The sequence below is a fragment of the Poromitra crassiceps genome, assembly GCF_964638095.1.
Source record: "Poromitra crassiceps genome assembly, chromosome: 2".
Taxonomy (NCBI): Eukaryota; Metazoa; Chordata; class Actinopteri; order Beryciformes; family Melamphaidae; genus Poromitra; species Poromitra crassiceps.
Window position 1 is genome coordinate 94,826,432 of NC_139624.1, and position 17,758 is coordinate 94,844,189.

General features: G+C 42.8%; 1 protein-coding gene across 1 annotated transcript in view; it reads left to right on the top strand.

Annotated features, from left to right (window-relative positions):
- The window catches only part of ift74 (intraflagellar transport 74), a 114,743-nt gene that overhangs the window by 69,901 nt on the left and 27,084 nt on the right, over positions 1–17,758 (top strand). Inside the window, exon 9 of the mRNA XM_083657613.1 lies at positions 10,539–10,677. Within this exon, the coding sequence (XP_083513739.1) occupies positions 10,539–10,677 (139 nt within the window). The remainder of the gene's footprint in view (positions 1–10,538; positions 10,678–17,758) is intronic.

Sequence of the window (17,758 nt, forward strand, 5' to 3'; positions counted from 1 at the left end):
TGCGGGGGCACGAAGGTTTTGTAAGAACGGACAACTGCAAGCTACTATATGATTGATATCCCAAAGTGATGTCGGATGGTAGTCATTATGGAGCAATGAGCACCAACCACGTCAAACCCTGCCTCAGCAAACAGTGAAAACAGGAAAATTTGCTATATTTAGGATTTGGGTTGAAACTAATGTCTCATACTTTTTTAGGCTTACAATTAGTCAGATAAGACCCTAAATTACATAGTTGGAAAGTTTTGGTGGATTTTGGTTTGCCAGGGTCTTTAATCAAACTCCACTGCTGGATTTTGTTGTAACCACGAACTGTAGCTTGAATCACACACTCCCTTTTCCTTGTCTTATGTACCTGCTGATGTTGTTTGTGGAGAGACGCAGTATTCTGAGGGCAGGTAGTACAGAGAAGTACTTGGCTGGTATGACGGTCACCTGGTTCCGTTCCAGGTGGAGCTGGGCCAGCCTGGGATAGGTAGCCAGGGCTAGCCGGTCGCTCTCATTCAGAACAATCAGGTTCCCCTCCATCACCAGCTTAACACATGCCCCATTCCACTGGCCACCCTGAGGGATCACTCGCAGTGCCCTGTTGGTCAAGTTCACTACCTGCGGAAGAGTGGATAGATAGATAGATAGATAGATAGATAGATAGATAGATAGATAGATAGATAGATAGATAGATACAGTAGATAGATCGATAGATACAGTAGATAGATCGATAGATACGATCGATAGATAGATAGATAGATAGATTGATTGATTGATTGATTGATTGATTGATTGATTGATTGATTGATCGATCAATCGATCGAGGGGAAAAGTACCCACATTCTGTACTTAAGTAGAAGTACAGTTACTTGTGTAAAAAACAACTCTGGTAAAAGTAGAAGTACCGATTCAACTATTTACTCAAGTAAAAGTAAAAAAGTACAGGCTATGAAATGTACTCAACTCAAGAGTAAAAGTAAAAAGTATTTTTACCGGATGTTTCTGTGCAAAGCTAACTGAACCTCACGTCATATTAATAATATAATTTGAAGACTATTGAACTTAAAATATCCCCTACAAACATGCTTTTATACATCTTAAAACTCTACTTTGATTAATAATGTGTGCTGTGGTTTTTCCACAAAAACAGTCAAATTATCCCATTAAAATCCTTAAATGACACCTATTCCTCCCTCATTCATATTTCCAGGATATATGAATATGCAAATCAGAATCAGAATCTGATCCATTTGGTCCAATAACATTTAGAAAGTCTAGAAGTGCCGCATGATTAAATTGTTTTAGCCCATTCAAGTTAGCAGACTCAGAGTAAGTCGAGGGCTAAACCGAAAGTTACCCAGCACAGCAGACTGCAGAGTCGGAGGTCTCTGGTCTGGTGAGCTGCTCTGGGCGGGGGAGGGGAGACAGAGAGCCAATCACAAGCTGACATTTAGGGGAATGAGCTATCTCTATTAATTCTGCCCCGTTTCTTCTCGGTTTAATCGTTGTTGTCATGCATTAAAACTAAAGTAACAAGCTTGTTTTGGAAATGTAAGGAGTAGAAAGTACAGATACTTGTGTTAAAATGTAGGGAGTAAAAGTAAAAAGTCATCAGAAAAATAAATACTCAGTAAAGTACAGATAACCGAAACATCTACTTGTTGTTGTTGTTGTTGTTGTTTATTTACACATATAAAAACAATTACAAAAAATACAATATATACCGTAATCAGCATTGAATGTGCAGGAGAATTGCCTAAAAACCCTCCAGGGACTTAGGTGTGGCATTCTCATCAGAATTTCATCAGTATAAAATACCCCTCCCCATCCCTCCACCCACACCCCCCTCCCCACACACACTCAAAGTACTTAAGTACAGTAATTAAGTATTTGTACTTCGTTACTTTCCATCTCTGTAGATTGATAGATACATGTTTTTGTATTGAGTTTAGCGTGATGTGTTCTTTCCATTCAAGACAACTGCATATATGACAGCAAGGTAATTTACAGTCCAGAACAATTCAGTCCAAATAATTTCAGTGTATGTCAATGTATGTCATTCACGAGTGCTAAATACCCAAAGTGTAAATATGTACTGTATGTGTGGAAATATAATCAAATCCGTACAACGATTTTAATGCATGGCAAGGAGGAGAAGAACCACCCGAGGCGTAATGAACATCGTTTACATTCCATTGTGAATGCAATGTAAACGATTTTCCGTGCTCCAGTAAATAGGACGAGCCTTGGATACGTGCTGGGCACCATCGGGAGGTCCTGTGGTGTTGCTGTGCTGTTATTATTATATGTTGCTTTCATATTGTTATTATTTATGTGCTGTAATAAATAATTTCTCACCGACGTATCCTCTGCTGCAGCCTTTGTGGATATATTATATTCCACAGTACTGACGACTGCCATTCCAGTCAGCCATGGTAGTAAGAGCAGTCGCCACCACATCACTCTGATCCTTCTGTCCTAAAAGGGAACACACGTGAAGACGAGGGATCACATGCCCATTCTTTTTCAAATACGTCTGTAATGTTCCATGGTTCAGAACCTACAGTTTACTAAATTACATTAGTGTATGATATATTAATGAAACATTTGTATACCACTTTTGTAATCATACTTAACCAGGCACATTGCCATCTTATGCCATTTATATATTGTAGTTGGGAATCATTGGGAGTTAGGAATCTTATTGAAACTATCTATGTGAACATCAAGCCTGTCTTCCATTACCTGTGTAGCTCAATGGCTAGAGCAAAGCACTATCACTGGTAAGGTGAAATGCACCCACAGTCAGACAATCTGAAAGAGGGCTGGGGGATATGGACAAAATGTGATAACCATCAAAGTGATTTCAATGTTGTTATGTAAGAATATTTGCTAACCAACAAAATCACATATTACATAGTCAAGTTGGTGTCATTCATGTCATTGAACTACATACAGTATTAATATAAAGTATACAAAAACTCATTTTCAAATAATATTCCGTAATTTGTCTCAGATCTCATTTTGTGGGATTTTAGTTAATATTTGCTTTTTACTATTAATTTAGACTACAAAATGATGTATCACGATAACTCAATATTACTATTCCATCATCATATGATTCTATTGAAACAATAAATGCTAATATTGAATTCTTGCACAGCACTAAGCTGAACCATTTTAAACTTCCAGTTCCAGTCCTTTTATCAGTCTATCGGCCCAAGATGGCCTACGCCCTACAGGCTACTGAAGAACATGTAGAATTGTTTTGGAAGTGGTTAGAGAGAAGATGGCTTAGGGCCCTACAGGCTACTGAAGAACATGTAGAATTGTTTCAGACGGTGTTATTGAGAAGATGGCCTAGAGACCCTACAGGCTACTGAAGAACATGTAGAATTGTTTCAGAAGTGGTTAGTGAGAAGGTCTTATGTCCCCCTATCAAACTCTTAACCTGCTGTCATTGTAAGTCACTTTGGATACGAGCACTAACTGCATGCCTATAATGTCGAATGTAAATGTCCTTACTGTTGTTTGCTTGTAATGTGTGTGATCTCTGATTTGAACCATGTTCTGTTACTTATCAGGATTATCAAATAATGACAACAAAAAATCCTTTAAAAAAATCTTACCTGTAGCTCTACGACTGCTAAGCTGAAACCCTGGCTGTCACCTCGAAGCAGACAGCACAGGAGACCTTTGTTCCTTGTTGTAAAAAGTAACGGCTGACCTAGTATGTTTTATGCAAGTCACTCTTCCTTCCTTCCTTCCTTCCTTGCTTGCTTGCTTGGAAATATTACAGCTTTTGTCTCTAAATACATTTAATTTAATACCAGAATAATATGTTATATGAGTTATTTAAACAGCTGGCTTTGACTGGTACAGTATAATCTGTCCTCATGAGGACATAAGAAGGAAGGAAAAAAGAGGGAATGCAGAGAGTAAACAGCAGGGCTGAGGGAGAGAAGATGATAGAAGGAAAGAAATGGCGTTGGAATGCTGGAAGGAATAAACACATTTTAAAACAAATGAAAAAGCTCATCTTGGTACTGTTGCAGCTGTGGGTCTGAGAGAGAGAGAGATAATAAAGTGCATTTCACTGGTAAGGTGAAATGCACCCACAGTCAGACAATCTGAAAGAGGGCTGGGGGATATGGACAAAATGTGATAACCATCAAAGTGATTTCAATGTTGTTATGTAAGAATATTTGCTAACCAACAAAATCACATATTACATAGTCAAGTTGGTGTCATTCATGTCATTGAACTACATACAGTATTAATATAAAGTATACAAAAACTCATTTTCAAATAATATTCCGTAATTTGTCTCAGATCTCATTTTGTGGGATTTTAGTTAATATTTGCTTTTTACTATTAATTTAGACTACAAAATGATGTATCACGATAACTCAATATTACTATTCCATCATCATATGATTCTATTGAAACAATAAATGCTAATATTGAATTCTTGCACAGCACTAAGCTGAACCATTTTAAACTTCCAGTTCCAGTCCTTTTATCAGTCTATCGGCCCAAGATGGCCTACGCCCTACAGGCTACTGAAGAACATGTAGAATTGTTTTGGAAGTGGTTAGAGAGAAGATGGCTTAGGGCCCTACAGGCTACTGAAGAACATGTAGAATTGTTTCAGACGGTGTTATTGAGAAGATGGCCTAGAGACCCTACAGGCTACTGAAGAACATGTAGAATTGTTTCAGAAGTGGTTAGTGAGAAGGTCTTATGTCCCCCTATCAAACTCTTAACCTGCTGTCATTGTAAGTCACTTTGGATACGAGCACTAACTGCATGCCTATAATGTCGAATGTAAATGTCCTTACTGTTGTTTGCTTGTAATGTGTGTGATCTCTGATTTGAACCATGTTCTGTTACTTATCAGGATTATCAAATAATGACAACAAAAAATCCTTTAAAAAAATCTTACCTGTAGCTCTACGACTGCTAAGCTGAAACCCTGGCTGTCACCTCGAAGCAGACAGCACAGGAGACCTTTGTTCCTTGTTGTAAAAAGTAACGGCTGACCTAGTATGTTTTATGCAAGTCACTCTTCCTTCCTTCCTTCCTTCCTTGCTTGCTTGCTTGGAAATATTACAGCTTTTGTCTCTAAATACATTTAATTTAATACCAGAATAATATGTTATATGAGTTATTTAAACAGCTGGCTTTGACTGGTACAGTATAATCTGTCCTCATGAGGACATAAGAAGGAAGGAAAAAAGAGGGAATGCAGAGAGTAAACAGCAGGGCTGAGGGAGAGAAGATGATAGAAGGAAAGAAATGGCGTTGGAATGCTGGAAGGAATAAACACATTTTAAAACAAATGAAAAAGCTCATCTTGGTACTGTTGCAGCTGTGGGTCTGAGAGAGAGAGAGATAATAAAGTGTATCAGTAAAGTGTAAGAGCCCTGACACAGAGCCCATTAATCGGTGATGGCCATGTCTGGCCCATCGGTGAGTGTCTGTGGTCCTAGTCTTTGTGGTGTGTCTGGCCCATCGGTGAGTGTCTGTGGTCCTAGTCTTTGTGGTGTGTCTGGCCCATCGGTGAGTGTCTGTGGTCCTAGTCTTTGTGGTGTGTCTGGCCCATCGGTGAGTGTCTGTGGTCCTAGTCTTTGTGGTGTGTCTGGCCCATCGGTGAGTGTCTGTGGTCCTAGTCTTTGTGGTGTGTCTGGCCCATCGGTGAGTGTCTGTGGTCCTAGTCTTTGTGGTGTGTCTGGGCTGTTGGTGAGTGTCTGTGGTCCTCATCTTTGCAGTGTATCTGGGCTGTCGGTGAGCGTATGTGGTCCTAGTCTTTGCAGTGTGTCTGGGCCGTCGGTGAGTGTCTGAGGTCCTAGTCTTTGCAGTGTGTCTGGCCCATCAGTGTCTGTGGTCCTAGTCTTTGCAGTGTGTCTGGGCCGTCGGTGAGCATCTGTGGTCCTAGTCTTTGCAGTGTGTCTGCGCTGTTGGTGAGCATCTGTGGTCCTAGTCTTTGCAGTGTGTCTGGGCCGTCGGTGAGCATCTGTGGTCCTAGTCTTTGCAGTGTGTCTAGGCCGTCTGTGAGCATCTGTGGTCCTAGTCTTTGCAGTGTGTCTAGGCCGTCTGTGAGTGTCTGTGGTCCTAGTCTTTGCGGTGTGTCTGGCCCGTCGGTAAGCGTCTGTGGTCCTAGTTCTTGCAGTGTGTCTGGGCTGTCGGTGAGCATCTGTGGTCCTAGTCTTTGCAGTGTGTCTGGGCTGTTGGTGAGCATCTGTGGTCCTAGTCTTTGCAGTGTGTCTGGGCCGTCGGTGAGCATCTGTGGTCCTAGTCTTTGCAGTGTGTCTAGGCCGTCTGTGAGCATATGTGGTCCTAATCTTTGCAGTGTGTCTAGGCCATCTGTGAGTGTCTGTGGTCCTAGTCTTTGCGGTGTGTCTGGCCCTTCGGTAAACGTCTGTGGTCCTAGTTCTTGCAGTATGTCTGGGCTGTCGGTGAGCGTCTGTGGTTCTAGTCCTTGCAGTGTGTCTGGGCTGTCGGTGAGCGTATGTGGTCCTAGTCCTTGCAGTGTGTCTGGGCTGTCGGTGAGCGTCTGTGGTCCTAGTCTTTGCAGTGTGTCTGGGCCGTCGGTGAGCATCTGTGGTCCTAGTCTTTGCGGTGTGTCTGGGCCGTCGGTGAGCATCTGTGGTCCTAGTCCTTGCAGTGTGTCTGGTAGGGATGTTCATCAATTATCGAAAATCGATAATTGATCGTTAAGGATTGGAATCGATCCTGTGGCATTTGGATCGATTTTTTAATTATTAAAAAAAAAAAAAAATTTTTTTTTTTTTTTTTGGACTAGGTTTGGGTGGAATTCGTTCCTCCTCGCCCCATTCCATTGCACAGCCGACTAACGTGAGGTGGAGCTTCATATAGTCTCTAGTTTTCTGGCTGGGCACGGGCCTTTGTGCCAACAAAACTGTTTTAAACATGGGAAATTCACACCGGCATGCGCCGGGGACAGCAGTGTTGGAGAGGAGACACATTGAAATAAAGAGTTCATTGAGGAGAACACGTTGTCTTTCGTATTTTCTGCCATAGGCATTCATTTTGTAAAAAAAAAAAAAAAAAAAATCTAAGTATTAATATGATCGATAATCGATAATTGATCGTTAATTTTCACCGATTATCGATTTTGGAAAATTTTCAAAATGAACATCCCTAGTGTCTGGGCTGTCGGTGAGCATCTGTGGTCCTAGTCTTTGCAGTGTGTCTGGGCCGTCGGTGAGCATCTGTGGTCCTAGTCTTTGCAGTGTGTCTAGGCCGTCTGTGAGCATCTGTGGTCCTAGTCTTTGCAGTGTGTCTAGGCCGTCTGTGAGTGTCTGTGGTCCTAGTCTTTGCGGTGTGTCTGGCCCGTCGGTAAGCGTATGTGGTCCTAGTTCTTGCAGTGTGTCTGGGCTGTCGGTGAGCATCTGTGGTCCTAGTCTTTGCAGTGTGTCTGGGCTGTTGGTGAGCATCTGTGGTCCTAGTCTTTGCAGTGTGTCTGGGCCGTCGGTGAGCATCTGTGGTCCTAGTCTTTGCAGTGTGTCTAGGCCGTCTGTGAGCATCTGTGGTCCTAATCTTTGCAGTGTGTCTAGGCCGTCTGTGAGTGTCTGTGGTCCTAGTCTTTGCGGTGTGTCTGGCCCGTCGGTAAGCGTCTGTGGTCCTAGTTCTTGCAGTGTGTCTGGGCTGTCGGTGAGCATCTGTGGTCCTAGTCCTTGCAGTGTGTCTGGGCTGTCGGTGAGCGTATGTGGTCCTAGTCCTTGCAGTGTGTCTGGGCTGTCGGTGAGCGTCTGGGGTCCTAGTCTTTGCAGTGTGTCTGGGCCGTCGGTGAGCATCTGTGGTCCTAGTCTTTGCGGTGTGTCTGGCCCGTCGGTGAGCGTCTGTGGTCCTAGTCTTTGCAGTGTGTCTAGGCCGTCTGTGAGTGTCTGTGGTCCTAGTCTTTGCGGTGTGTCTGGCCCGTCGGTAAGCGTCTGTGGTCCTAGTTCTTGCAGTGTGTCTGGGCCGTCGGTGAGCATCTGTGGTCCTAGTCTTTGCGGTGTGTCTGGCCCGTCGGTGAGCGCCTGTGGTCCTAGTCTTTGCAGTGTGTCTGGCCCGTCGGTGAGTGTCTGTGGTCCTAGTCTTTGCAGTGTGTCTGGGCCGTCGGTGAGCGTCTGTGGTCCTAGTCTTTGCGGTGTGTCTGGCCCGTCGGTGAGCGTCTGTGGTCCTAGTCTTTGCAGTGTGTCTGGGCCGTCGGTGAGCGTCTGTGGTCCTAGTCTTTGCGGTGTGTCTCGCACCATTGGCTCTAGTCAGCCTTGTCGGTGGCTTTTCCAGCCGAATAAAATATCGTTGGGTCGTCGGTGAGAGAAATAACTCTGACTGGTCAGCTGGTTAAGTGAAGCAGTGCAGGAGCAGAGAGCACACACAAAAATGGTAAATGGTAAATGGACTACATTTGCTGTCAATGACAGTGCCATTTGCAACTTTTTATCAGACATATTCTCAATTAACTCATTCAGGGCCAAAGACGTCTTTGACGTGTTATCAGGAATAGCCCAGAGGGCCAATGACGTGTTTGACGTGTTTTGTTTTTATTACTGCAGCGCGTAGTTCAAACACTTCCCCAGCCTCTGACATAGTATCAGGTCCCTAGCATCTAAGACAACACGTGAACAAACACATACCGCAGCTGTTGTTTTGAAATTGAGCAAGAGGAAAAGCAGAAAACGGGTAACGCTTCCTTGTGCAGACAGGAGAAACGCCATTGAAACGCCTCGGCGCGCTGCACGAGCTGGAGTCGCCTTCCTCTGTGCCAGCCGGGAGAAAACGGGAGAAAGTAATCCAGAGAGATGTGTTTGATCATCGGAGGAATGAGGAAATGATCGATCAGTTTGCGAGGGCGGTGAGGACGTGTTGAATAGCCGAGGGGAAAACGGGAACGATCAAATAGCAGGGAGGATATGACAGGGAGACATGGACGAGGACGGGTGGACCAGAACAAAACAAAATAAACACACAAACAGCTAACAAGGCAGAAGCGGCAGTCACAGCAGCCCGCTGTCCGTTCTCAAGAGCTATTCAGTTGGTTCATGAAATCGCTGGGCTGCGTGCCCTCCAGTGTTGCTCCTGGCCAATCCCAGCGCCACAGGGCGTGGTTATTGCTTATCCTATGTGGGGTTAGAAATCTAAAAGGGGGATCGTGTGTGTGTGTGTGTGTGTGTGTGTGTGTGTGTCTGTCTGTCTGTCTGTCTGTCTGTCGGTGTGTCTGTCTGTCGGTGTGTCTGTCTGTCTGTCTGTGTGTCTGTCTGCACACTCACTCACACCGAGTAAACTGTATTGTTGAATGTAAAAAAAAAAGCACTTCATGTGTATATATATATATACATTTTTTTTTTTTTTGTCATTTGTGTCCTAACGAATAATATTTACATGTCTGATGTCAATACAGTTCAAAATAAAAGAATTGAGAGTGAGTTCTGCCTGAGATTGTGCCCTTTTACAAAAATTGCCTTTTCTCCTGTTTATTTTCTCAGGGAGACCTTTTGGGTGAAAACAGGGTGTATATAAATGGCTATAAGTAGAGTACAGAACATGCTAAAAGCTCACTTTTTTTTTCCTGGTGAACCCAGAGACGTACATCTTCATTTTGAGGTATTGCAAATCACTTTGGTGCTAATAGATAATTTACTGTGGGTCTTGAAAGATGACCAACAATTATGAAAATCTTTGGCCTGTGCTAAATATTGGCAGTCCTAAACTGGCCATGAATGAGTTACGGTAAGTAGCTATATTACGAAACTGTTTAAGTTGTGACAAACGGTAGGCAAACATTGCGTTGTTTCATCCTAGGTCTCACGCAGGTGCAAGAACGTACGTCCACTTCGTTCTACTAAGGAAAGGCTCCTGGTACTTCCGCCACCACAGGACTGCAGTTCGCGAGGCAGACTTTTCTCCTGTGCTGTCCCGCGCTGGTGGAATGCTCTGCCTAGCTCCGTGCGATCTGCCGAATCTCTCTCTGTTTTTAAGAAAAGACTCAAGACCCAATTGATTTATGAATACTTTCAAACTGTTTTATGAACACTTCCCATTGTTGATGATTGGTGATTAATGAATGAATGATTAAATTGTATGATTACAGATGGGTAGGTACTGTATGTATGTATGAATGAGGTTACGCACTGACAGTAGACTTGTTCTAATTTTTACGTTTTATTGTTCTTATTCATGTCGCCTATTGTCTTTTATTGTTGTATTGTTTGCATTTCACTTTTATTGCTTGTAATGTATGCTGTAAGTCGCTTTGGATAAAAGTGTCTGCTAAATGAAATAAAGTAAAGTATTTGACCGTCGACTGCGGTGTGTTCAAGTGCAACTTTTTGGCTCAGAAAAAGGCGACGTGAGGCGACTTAGCAGTCTGCCTTCACTGCCGCTAGTTCTTTGCCATTGCCCCGGAACTGCATCTTAACCGTCAGCATAGCTTCTACCTGCATTTGGCAGATGGGCGGTTGCTAATTTGAATGCTTGCTTGTGTGTGTGTGTGTGTGTGTGCGTGCGTGTGCGCACGCGTGCGTGCGTGTGCCTGCGTGCAGGAGAGAGGAGGCCATCAGGGCGATCGAGGAGGACATCAGGAGAGAGAGGAGGGTTGCTGACGAGGTTGTCAAGGCGATGCCGGCCGCCAAGCGGGAGAAGTACATCGCCATGACAACAGCCAATGAGCAACTACTACAGGTATTACTGTAGTTTGTTAGTGTAGTTTACTGTTGTGTTAGTGTCATATTCTTATGGTGCTGCACCGTGTACAATACATACATGTATCTCTCTGTGTCTCTATTGAGAATTGAAGGATTGCTTGAAGTTAATGCTCCTAAGAATCCTTCATGATCTCATCAAAATGGATTTCCTTTTTTCTTTTTCTTTTTTTTTCTTTTTTTACGTTTTCAGAACATAAAAAACAAGAACAGGAAAAAAAGAAGAAAAAAATACATATATACATACGTAAATTCAACATTACAATGTTACAAAGTAGGGCTACCAGTCATGTAAAATTGTATAAATAGGGATGCACGATATGGATTTTTTCAACCGATACGATATCGGTTGAACCGATGTTATAGTGGGACTCCCGGCTAGCGCGGTTAGCTTAACGTTAGCGTGTCGTTTTTTGGAGTTAAATACACAATCCCTGGATGTTTCATTTCGGGTAAAGGGGTTTCCATTCGTTTCTATATGTTTACACCAGCTCTATGAGTATGAAGTGCTTTTGCGGGGCTGTTTGATCACAAGCAGTGTCAGTGTGTCTGCCAAGCGGGCGAGCCTGAAGTGTAGGCCGTGCTATGAGCTAACGCTAACACTCGCTAAGCTAACATAAACAACAAACAAATCCGCTGCATCATCGCCAGCTTTGGTTGAATGTAATAGACGTTTGCCCTGGTTTGCAAATTACAATAGCTGTGATCATCTAAACTGTGAAAAACGGCAATATACTGCATGGCAGCAGCCATGTTTGGCCGTCGCAGCTGTGATGTCATGAGCGTGCGACAACAATAGCTCCGGTCCAAGGCAAAAACAAAGCCTGATTATCGGCTGTTAATTTATCGGAAAAAGGCCATTATCGGAATAATAAATAATAACGCAAAATGGCCATATCGGCCGATAAATTATCGGTCTGTGGTGACCAGAGTTGGGGTCCGTTACTCAAAAAAGTAATATATTACACATTACACATTACTTTCAAAAAAAGTAATGCCTTACTTTACTTGATTACTCCCTGGAGAAAGTAATTTGTTACAAAACTCGTTACATTACTTTTGCGTTACTCCGTAACATCGCCTGAGATGCATTGTCACGTAATTTGCCAGTTAACAATACAACATTAATCCTTACATATATGCCCATATATTAGCACAAATCTCTATTGTAATAAGGTAGTAGGGCTGTCACTTTTTCCCAAAATAAAGTTCGAACGAACTTTAATTGCCCGAAATTCGTTCGAATATATTCAAAGTTTTTTGGTTAATTAAAAAAAAAAAAAAAAAAAAATCAGTCCAGGCCACCGGGCATCAGCCCGACGTGTTAAGGTGCTCTTATACTCGAGCTGTGATCAGCATGTATTGTACAATGGTGAGAACAGCCCGTGAAAAGTCGCAATGAAACTCTGTGCAGTACTGAGTGTGCTTTCACTCTCAAACGACCGCACATCAGCACATGAAGGACTCACCAAACTTGTTTTTACTGAAAGCCGTTTTTACTTCTCAGCCCTGATAGCCTACTACTCTGTGCTGCTTTTAATCTCTCTCAATAATGCTCTCAACACAACACATTTACTTGGTGAAATGACTAAAAACGAACAGTTGCAAATCTAAGTTTATAGCCTACCACATGGGTCAAGAAATGTGGCGAAAACACAGCTCAGTGTTCAGGGCTCAGTGGCTCGAAAGCGGACATGTTTGGAGAGAAGCCGTGCGCTGCTCGCGCTGTGAGGAAAAAAATTACGCACCGCGCGAGTGCCCGACGGAGCTAGCGAATAACCACGCCCAACAAATTTACGTCATTTGACGCGCCCGCCCCTCGCTCCACCCACGCGCCCTTCATGGCAGTGTGAGCATAATTCCCCCTTTAGCTTGGACGCTCACAGTCACAACAATGCCTCACAAACTTGGCTGCATCCAACTCGAGACAACTTTTCAGACCCTGGAGACAATCTTTCTCAGAAGAGACTAACGCGACAAATCTGGAGACTTTTTCTGACATGGGATTAACATTACCAGCAAGCAGCAGTTCGTTCATTTTGGTTCATAAAAAAAAAAAAAAAAAAAAATCGAACAGTCAATTTACATATCGAACACGAACCCCTCCCCCAGATTCGAAGTTGCATTCGAATTTCGAATGAAAAGTGACAGCCCTATAAGGTAGGTTGCAAAACTTTTCCTGTCTGATGGTGGCTGTCCGTTCCCTGCCATCTGTATTTTGCTCAATATGTTTCTGAAAAATTTCATTCTACTGTTGAAACTGGCAACATTTCCTCTACCATGTAGGAGGAGGCAACACGCCTGTCCATCTCTGATTTTGATGTTACCTGGTGAAAAGAAAGCTTTTGCTGCTTGCTTGGGGTCGAGGCAGGTGACTCAGCTTGGGTCTGCAACCAGCTTTGTGTTAGCATGTTTCCACTGCAGATGCTTTGAGAGGTTTATGTCGTAGGCTACCGTAGCTAGCTGCTTCTGTCCAGGGCGTTTGCAGTTTCACATTCTTGTCCTTCCGCGCAACAAAAACTTGTTGTAGAAGACGGCGCTTTTTGGCAGATTGCTGGCAGACTATTACGGAACATACGCACTGCGCCCACTTCACTAGAAGACGTTGTATTTACAAGGGGTATTTACAGACCCCATCGCTGTATGTGGGTTTCTCTTATGGTTTACGTTTACATTTAATTTAATTTTGTCCAATATTCAGATATTCCAGAATTGCATGTTGTGTTAAATACATATTATTTATATCTAACACTCTTTAGCCTGATTTAATTGTAAAACAGAGTGTAAAAAGTTATGCAAAGCCTTCTGGGAAATTTTACCCGTGGAAGAGGAAAGTGGGCGGAGTTCCCAGCATGCCCTGGGGGTAGGCTACTGTGTTTTTGTCAAGTCAAGTCAAGTCATTTATTTATAAAGCACATTTAAAAACTCAAGAGCCAACCAAAGTGCTGTACAGTCAAAGGCATAAAAATACAGGATAATGCAACACAGAGGACAATGCAGAACAGAGGACAATACAACACAAACACAATACACCACATAGGACCGAGGGGACAGAACAGTGGGGAAGGGACAGGATAAATTACAAGGGAGTGTGTGAGTTAGGGGGTGGGAGAGTCAGGGTTTATTGAAGGCTAGGGAGTAAAAGTGTGTTTTTAATCTAGACTTAAATGTTTCCAGCGAGGGAGCAGATCTAATCTCCTGGGGTAACTGGTTCCACAGCTTGGGGGCCACAGCCGAGAAAGAGCGATCGCCCCTCGTTTTGAGTCTGGTGCGGGGGGGGACCAGCCGAGCCTGGGTGGAGGATCTTAGAGACCTGGGTGCTGAGTGGGGGGTTAGCAGCTCTGTAATGTAGGGGGGTGCTGCACCCGATAAAGCCTTAAAGGCCAGGAGGAGGATTTTAAAGTTGATCCTAAATGGGACTGGGAGCCAGTGTAGGGATGCTAGAACTGGGGTGATGTGCTCTCTTTTTCTGGTGCCGGTAAGAAATCTAGCTGCATAGTGTTGGACCATTTGGAGGCGGGACATGGCTGCTTGACTAATGCCGGTGTAGAGAGCATTGCAGTAGTCAAGGCGTGATGTGATGAAAGCATGGGTTACTCTTTCCAGGTCAACGGGTGAAAGAATTGCTTTTATTTTAGTCAAAATTGTGTCAATTGTTTGTTTGTCAATGTGTTTTGGAGGTTAAAATGATTTATTGTTCTATATGCATGATGTTAGTTATCTGATAAGCTATGTGTAGACTAATAGTGCTGTTCTGCATGCTAATACAAAGTTGAAATATTGGCACCATGATTGATTCTGCTGTGCAGTTAAATGACCCGTCTGATGGGACACAGGATCAGCTATTAAAACGGAGATCTATTCTCTCTATACTTATCTTGCTAGTACGCATGTAACGAGGTAAGCGTTTGATTAGTAACTGTAATGTGATTACTGCACTTAGGTACAGTAGTGCCTTACACTACTCGTTACCGACAAAAGTAATGTGATTACAGTAACGCGTTACTTTGTAACGCGTTACCCCCAACTCTGGTGGTGACCCACATCGAGACACTAGGAGAGACATTCACCAAAGGAGGCTTGTGCCTTTAAGAGCGGGGGGTTAATGTTACCGTACTTCCGGTTCCGGGTTAAGTTTTGTTATGTCTGGTTGCTAACCGCGGTGGATGTAAACATTTTATGTGGAGAGAAGTGAACTACCTCGACCAACCTACGTCTACTGTCTCACTGTTTCCTAACTCCCACAGGTCCGATAATTATCGTGCATTCCTACTTATAAATACTGTGCAAGGGATCCACTACAAGTGGTCCAAAAGAAAGTCAATTATCGTTTTTAGCCTCATCAAAATAGAACATCGTAGTCGGCAACATCTCTGTTGAAAACAAAGAGGAAGTAACTTATCTCGGATGCATCCTGGATAATAAAATATCTGGTGAGAGTATGGCTTCAAAAACCATCTCCAAAGTAAACCAAAAAACGAAATTTCTGGCTGGACTTTCCTCTTTTCTAGACAATAGCACACTACTAATACTGGCGGGCACTCTTATCCAATGCCACTTTGATTATGCTTGTACCTCCTGGTACACTGGCATTACTAAGGCCCTCAAAAATAAACTTCAGACATCCCAAAATAAACTAGCAAGGCTGCTACTCTCTCTCCACCCCAGGACTCACCTTCTCCCGGGACACTTCTCCAGCCTCAAGTGGCTCAGAGTGGAGGAGAGAGTTAAACAGATAAAGTTGTGCTTGGTCCACAAAATCATGCACAATGCGGTCCCTAAATACCTCCAAAAATACTTCACCAAGGTCAGTGATGTTCACAGCTACTCCACCAGAGGAAGCTCCCACAACATTGTCCCCGTCAAATTCAAGAGCTGCATGGTTAAAAACTCCTTTCTATACTCAGCAGCTCTGCTGTGGAACGGCCTACCCGATAGCCTGAAGCTGACAAACTCCTTGAGCACTTTTAAGTTCACCCTAAAAAACTGGCTTATGGCCAATTGCACATCAGGGTAAATAAAAATGTATTCTTAATTTATTTTAGACAGTCTGATGGTTTTAAGTTCTTTAATTACGTGTTATTTTTAGGATTGGTTCTTTTATTTAATTTTATATTGCTTTTGATAAATCTGTTTTTAGTTTTTAAGTAGGTAAACATTTATATAAATGTCTGTTTTTATGTTGTTTGAACTGTATGTCTGAGACCAAGGACCACAATGAAAACAAGTCCTCGGACTTTATTGTGTTTTTATCCTTGATGTTGATGGCTGCATGTATTTTATGTCCCATGTATTCATCCAAACATTGAATAAAATCAATCAATCAATCAATCAAACGGACCCCATTTGATAGTATTTTGTCCCACGGTCCCCATATGATAATAAGATTGATGCTTTTAGATGTTTTATTACAGAAAGTGTATAAAACCCATTACCAAAATAGTAATTGTGTTACTTATTAATGGAATTATAGCTAAAATAAATTAACCCCCTTTCCCCTGGAACCCCCTCAAGGACCCCTGGGGGTCCCCGGACCCCCATTTGAGAACCACTGCCTTAGAGTACCAGTCAAATATTTTAGCCCAGAATCTGGATAGTGAAGGGCAAAACCAAAAAGCATGGGACAGTGTGCCCTCCGACACCTATCACATAGTGGTGCGACAGAAGGATATATCTTGTGTAACATATGCTTGGAGTAATGAAGACGGTGAGCAACTTTAAATTGGATCAGTTGATGTCTCCTATTAACTGAGCAGAGCTGGACCATGGCACCCATTCTACCCTAAAGCGTGGGACCCATAAGCTCTATATGTGAATATGTGTTTATTGGCAAAGGGATTCGGTAACACTTTATAATAACGTTCAGTAGTAAATCATTTATAAGCTATTAATTAATGATGAACTAATGATGAACTAATCATTTACAAAACATTTGTAGATGATTAATAAGTGCTATGTAAACATATTAAAAACGTGTGGTAAGTCATCTATAAACTTTCAGTAAATCATGAAATGATCATAAATAAAACGTAAATTGTAAATTGTTCATAATTAATCAATATACTATGAAGTTTTTATATTCCAACAATTATCTCTATAAACATTTATTAATCATGAACAAATGATGAACAAATCATTAGTAAATGATCTGCATATAAGTTGTGGATGTCTCATTGAAGCTGCATTCAGTGATGTTCCGTTTGGAGGAGTCCCCCCTCCCCTCCCTACATCGTTCACGGGAACGCGCACACGCAAGCTGCGTCTGCAGCGCAGATCCAACATGGCAGCGGTCTGCAAACTGTAAACACAGCAGCAATGTAAGTACAATATCAACCGTGCCACTTTCCAGCCACCTACTGAAATTAAATCAGAGACGATACTGTGGCGATTCTGGTTTTTAGAGTGATGTTGATGTCTGACTAGGAACTGAAGTGCATGCATGTTTCCAGCCGGAACTGTGTTGTTGTTGCTTTCATGACATGTGCTAGACATGACTGACGTCCATGCTGAGAGTTGCTGGGAAGCTGTGAATTATTAAGCCTGTACCAAAGTAAGTCTCCTGCCTCCTTGACTCTGACGGGGGTTGCTAACACCCGGATGGTAACTTTAGTATGATTATGGTGTTTGCTAATAAAAATGTGTCCTAATCGCTAACTTAGATCGATAGCTGGCCACGGCTAGCGTAGCTAGGTTAGCGTTAGCCGAGCTAGCCTCATCAGGAGGAGTAGATAAACACCACTGTCTAACCAAGCTAGTATTACAACAGTTTTTGCAAACATGTCTAGAGCAAAGCCAATTAGTTATTTATTGCGAGCAAGTTATTAGAATGGGACTCGCTAAAATGGCAGAAAGCAGCAGTTAGCGTCCCTCGCCATTCAGAGAAATCTGAATACTTTACACAAACGCACCTTTTTTCGCTCAATCTTGTGGCCGCGAAAATATTTTGTTTCAGAAATAAATGCTTGCTTGTGTGCCTTGCTACAGTGAGACGGTAGTCTCCTCCATCTGCCATGACCATTGTAACATAATTTTCTTTATCAGGCAGACGAACCGCTGGCTGT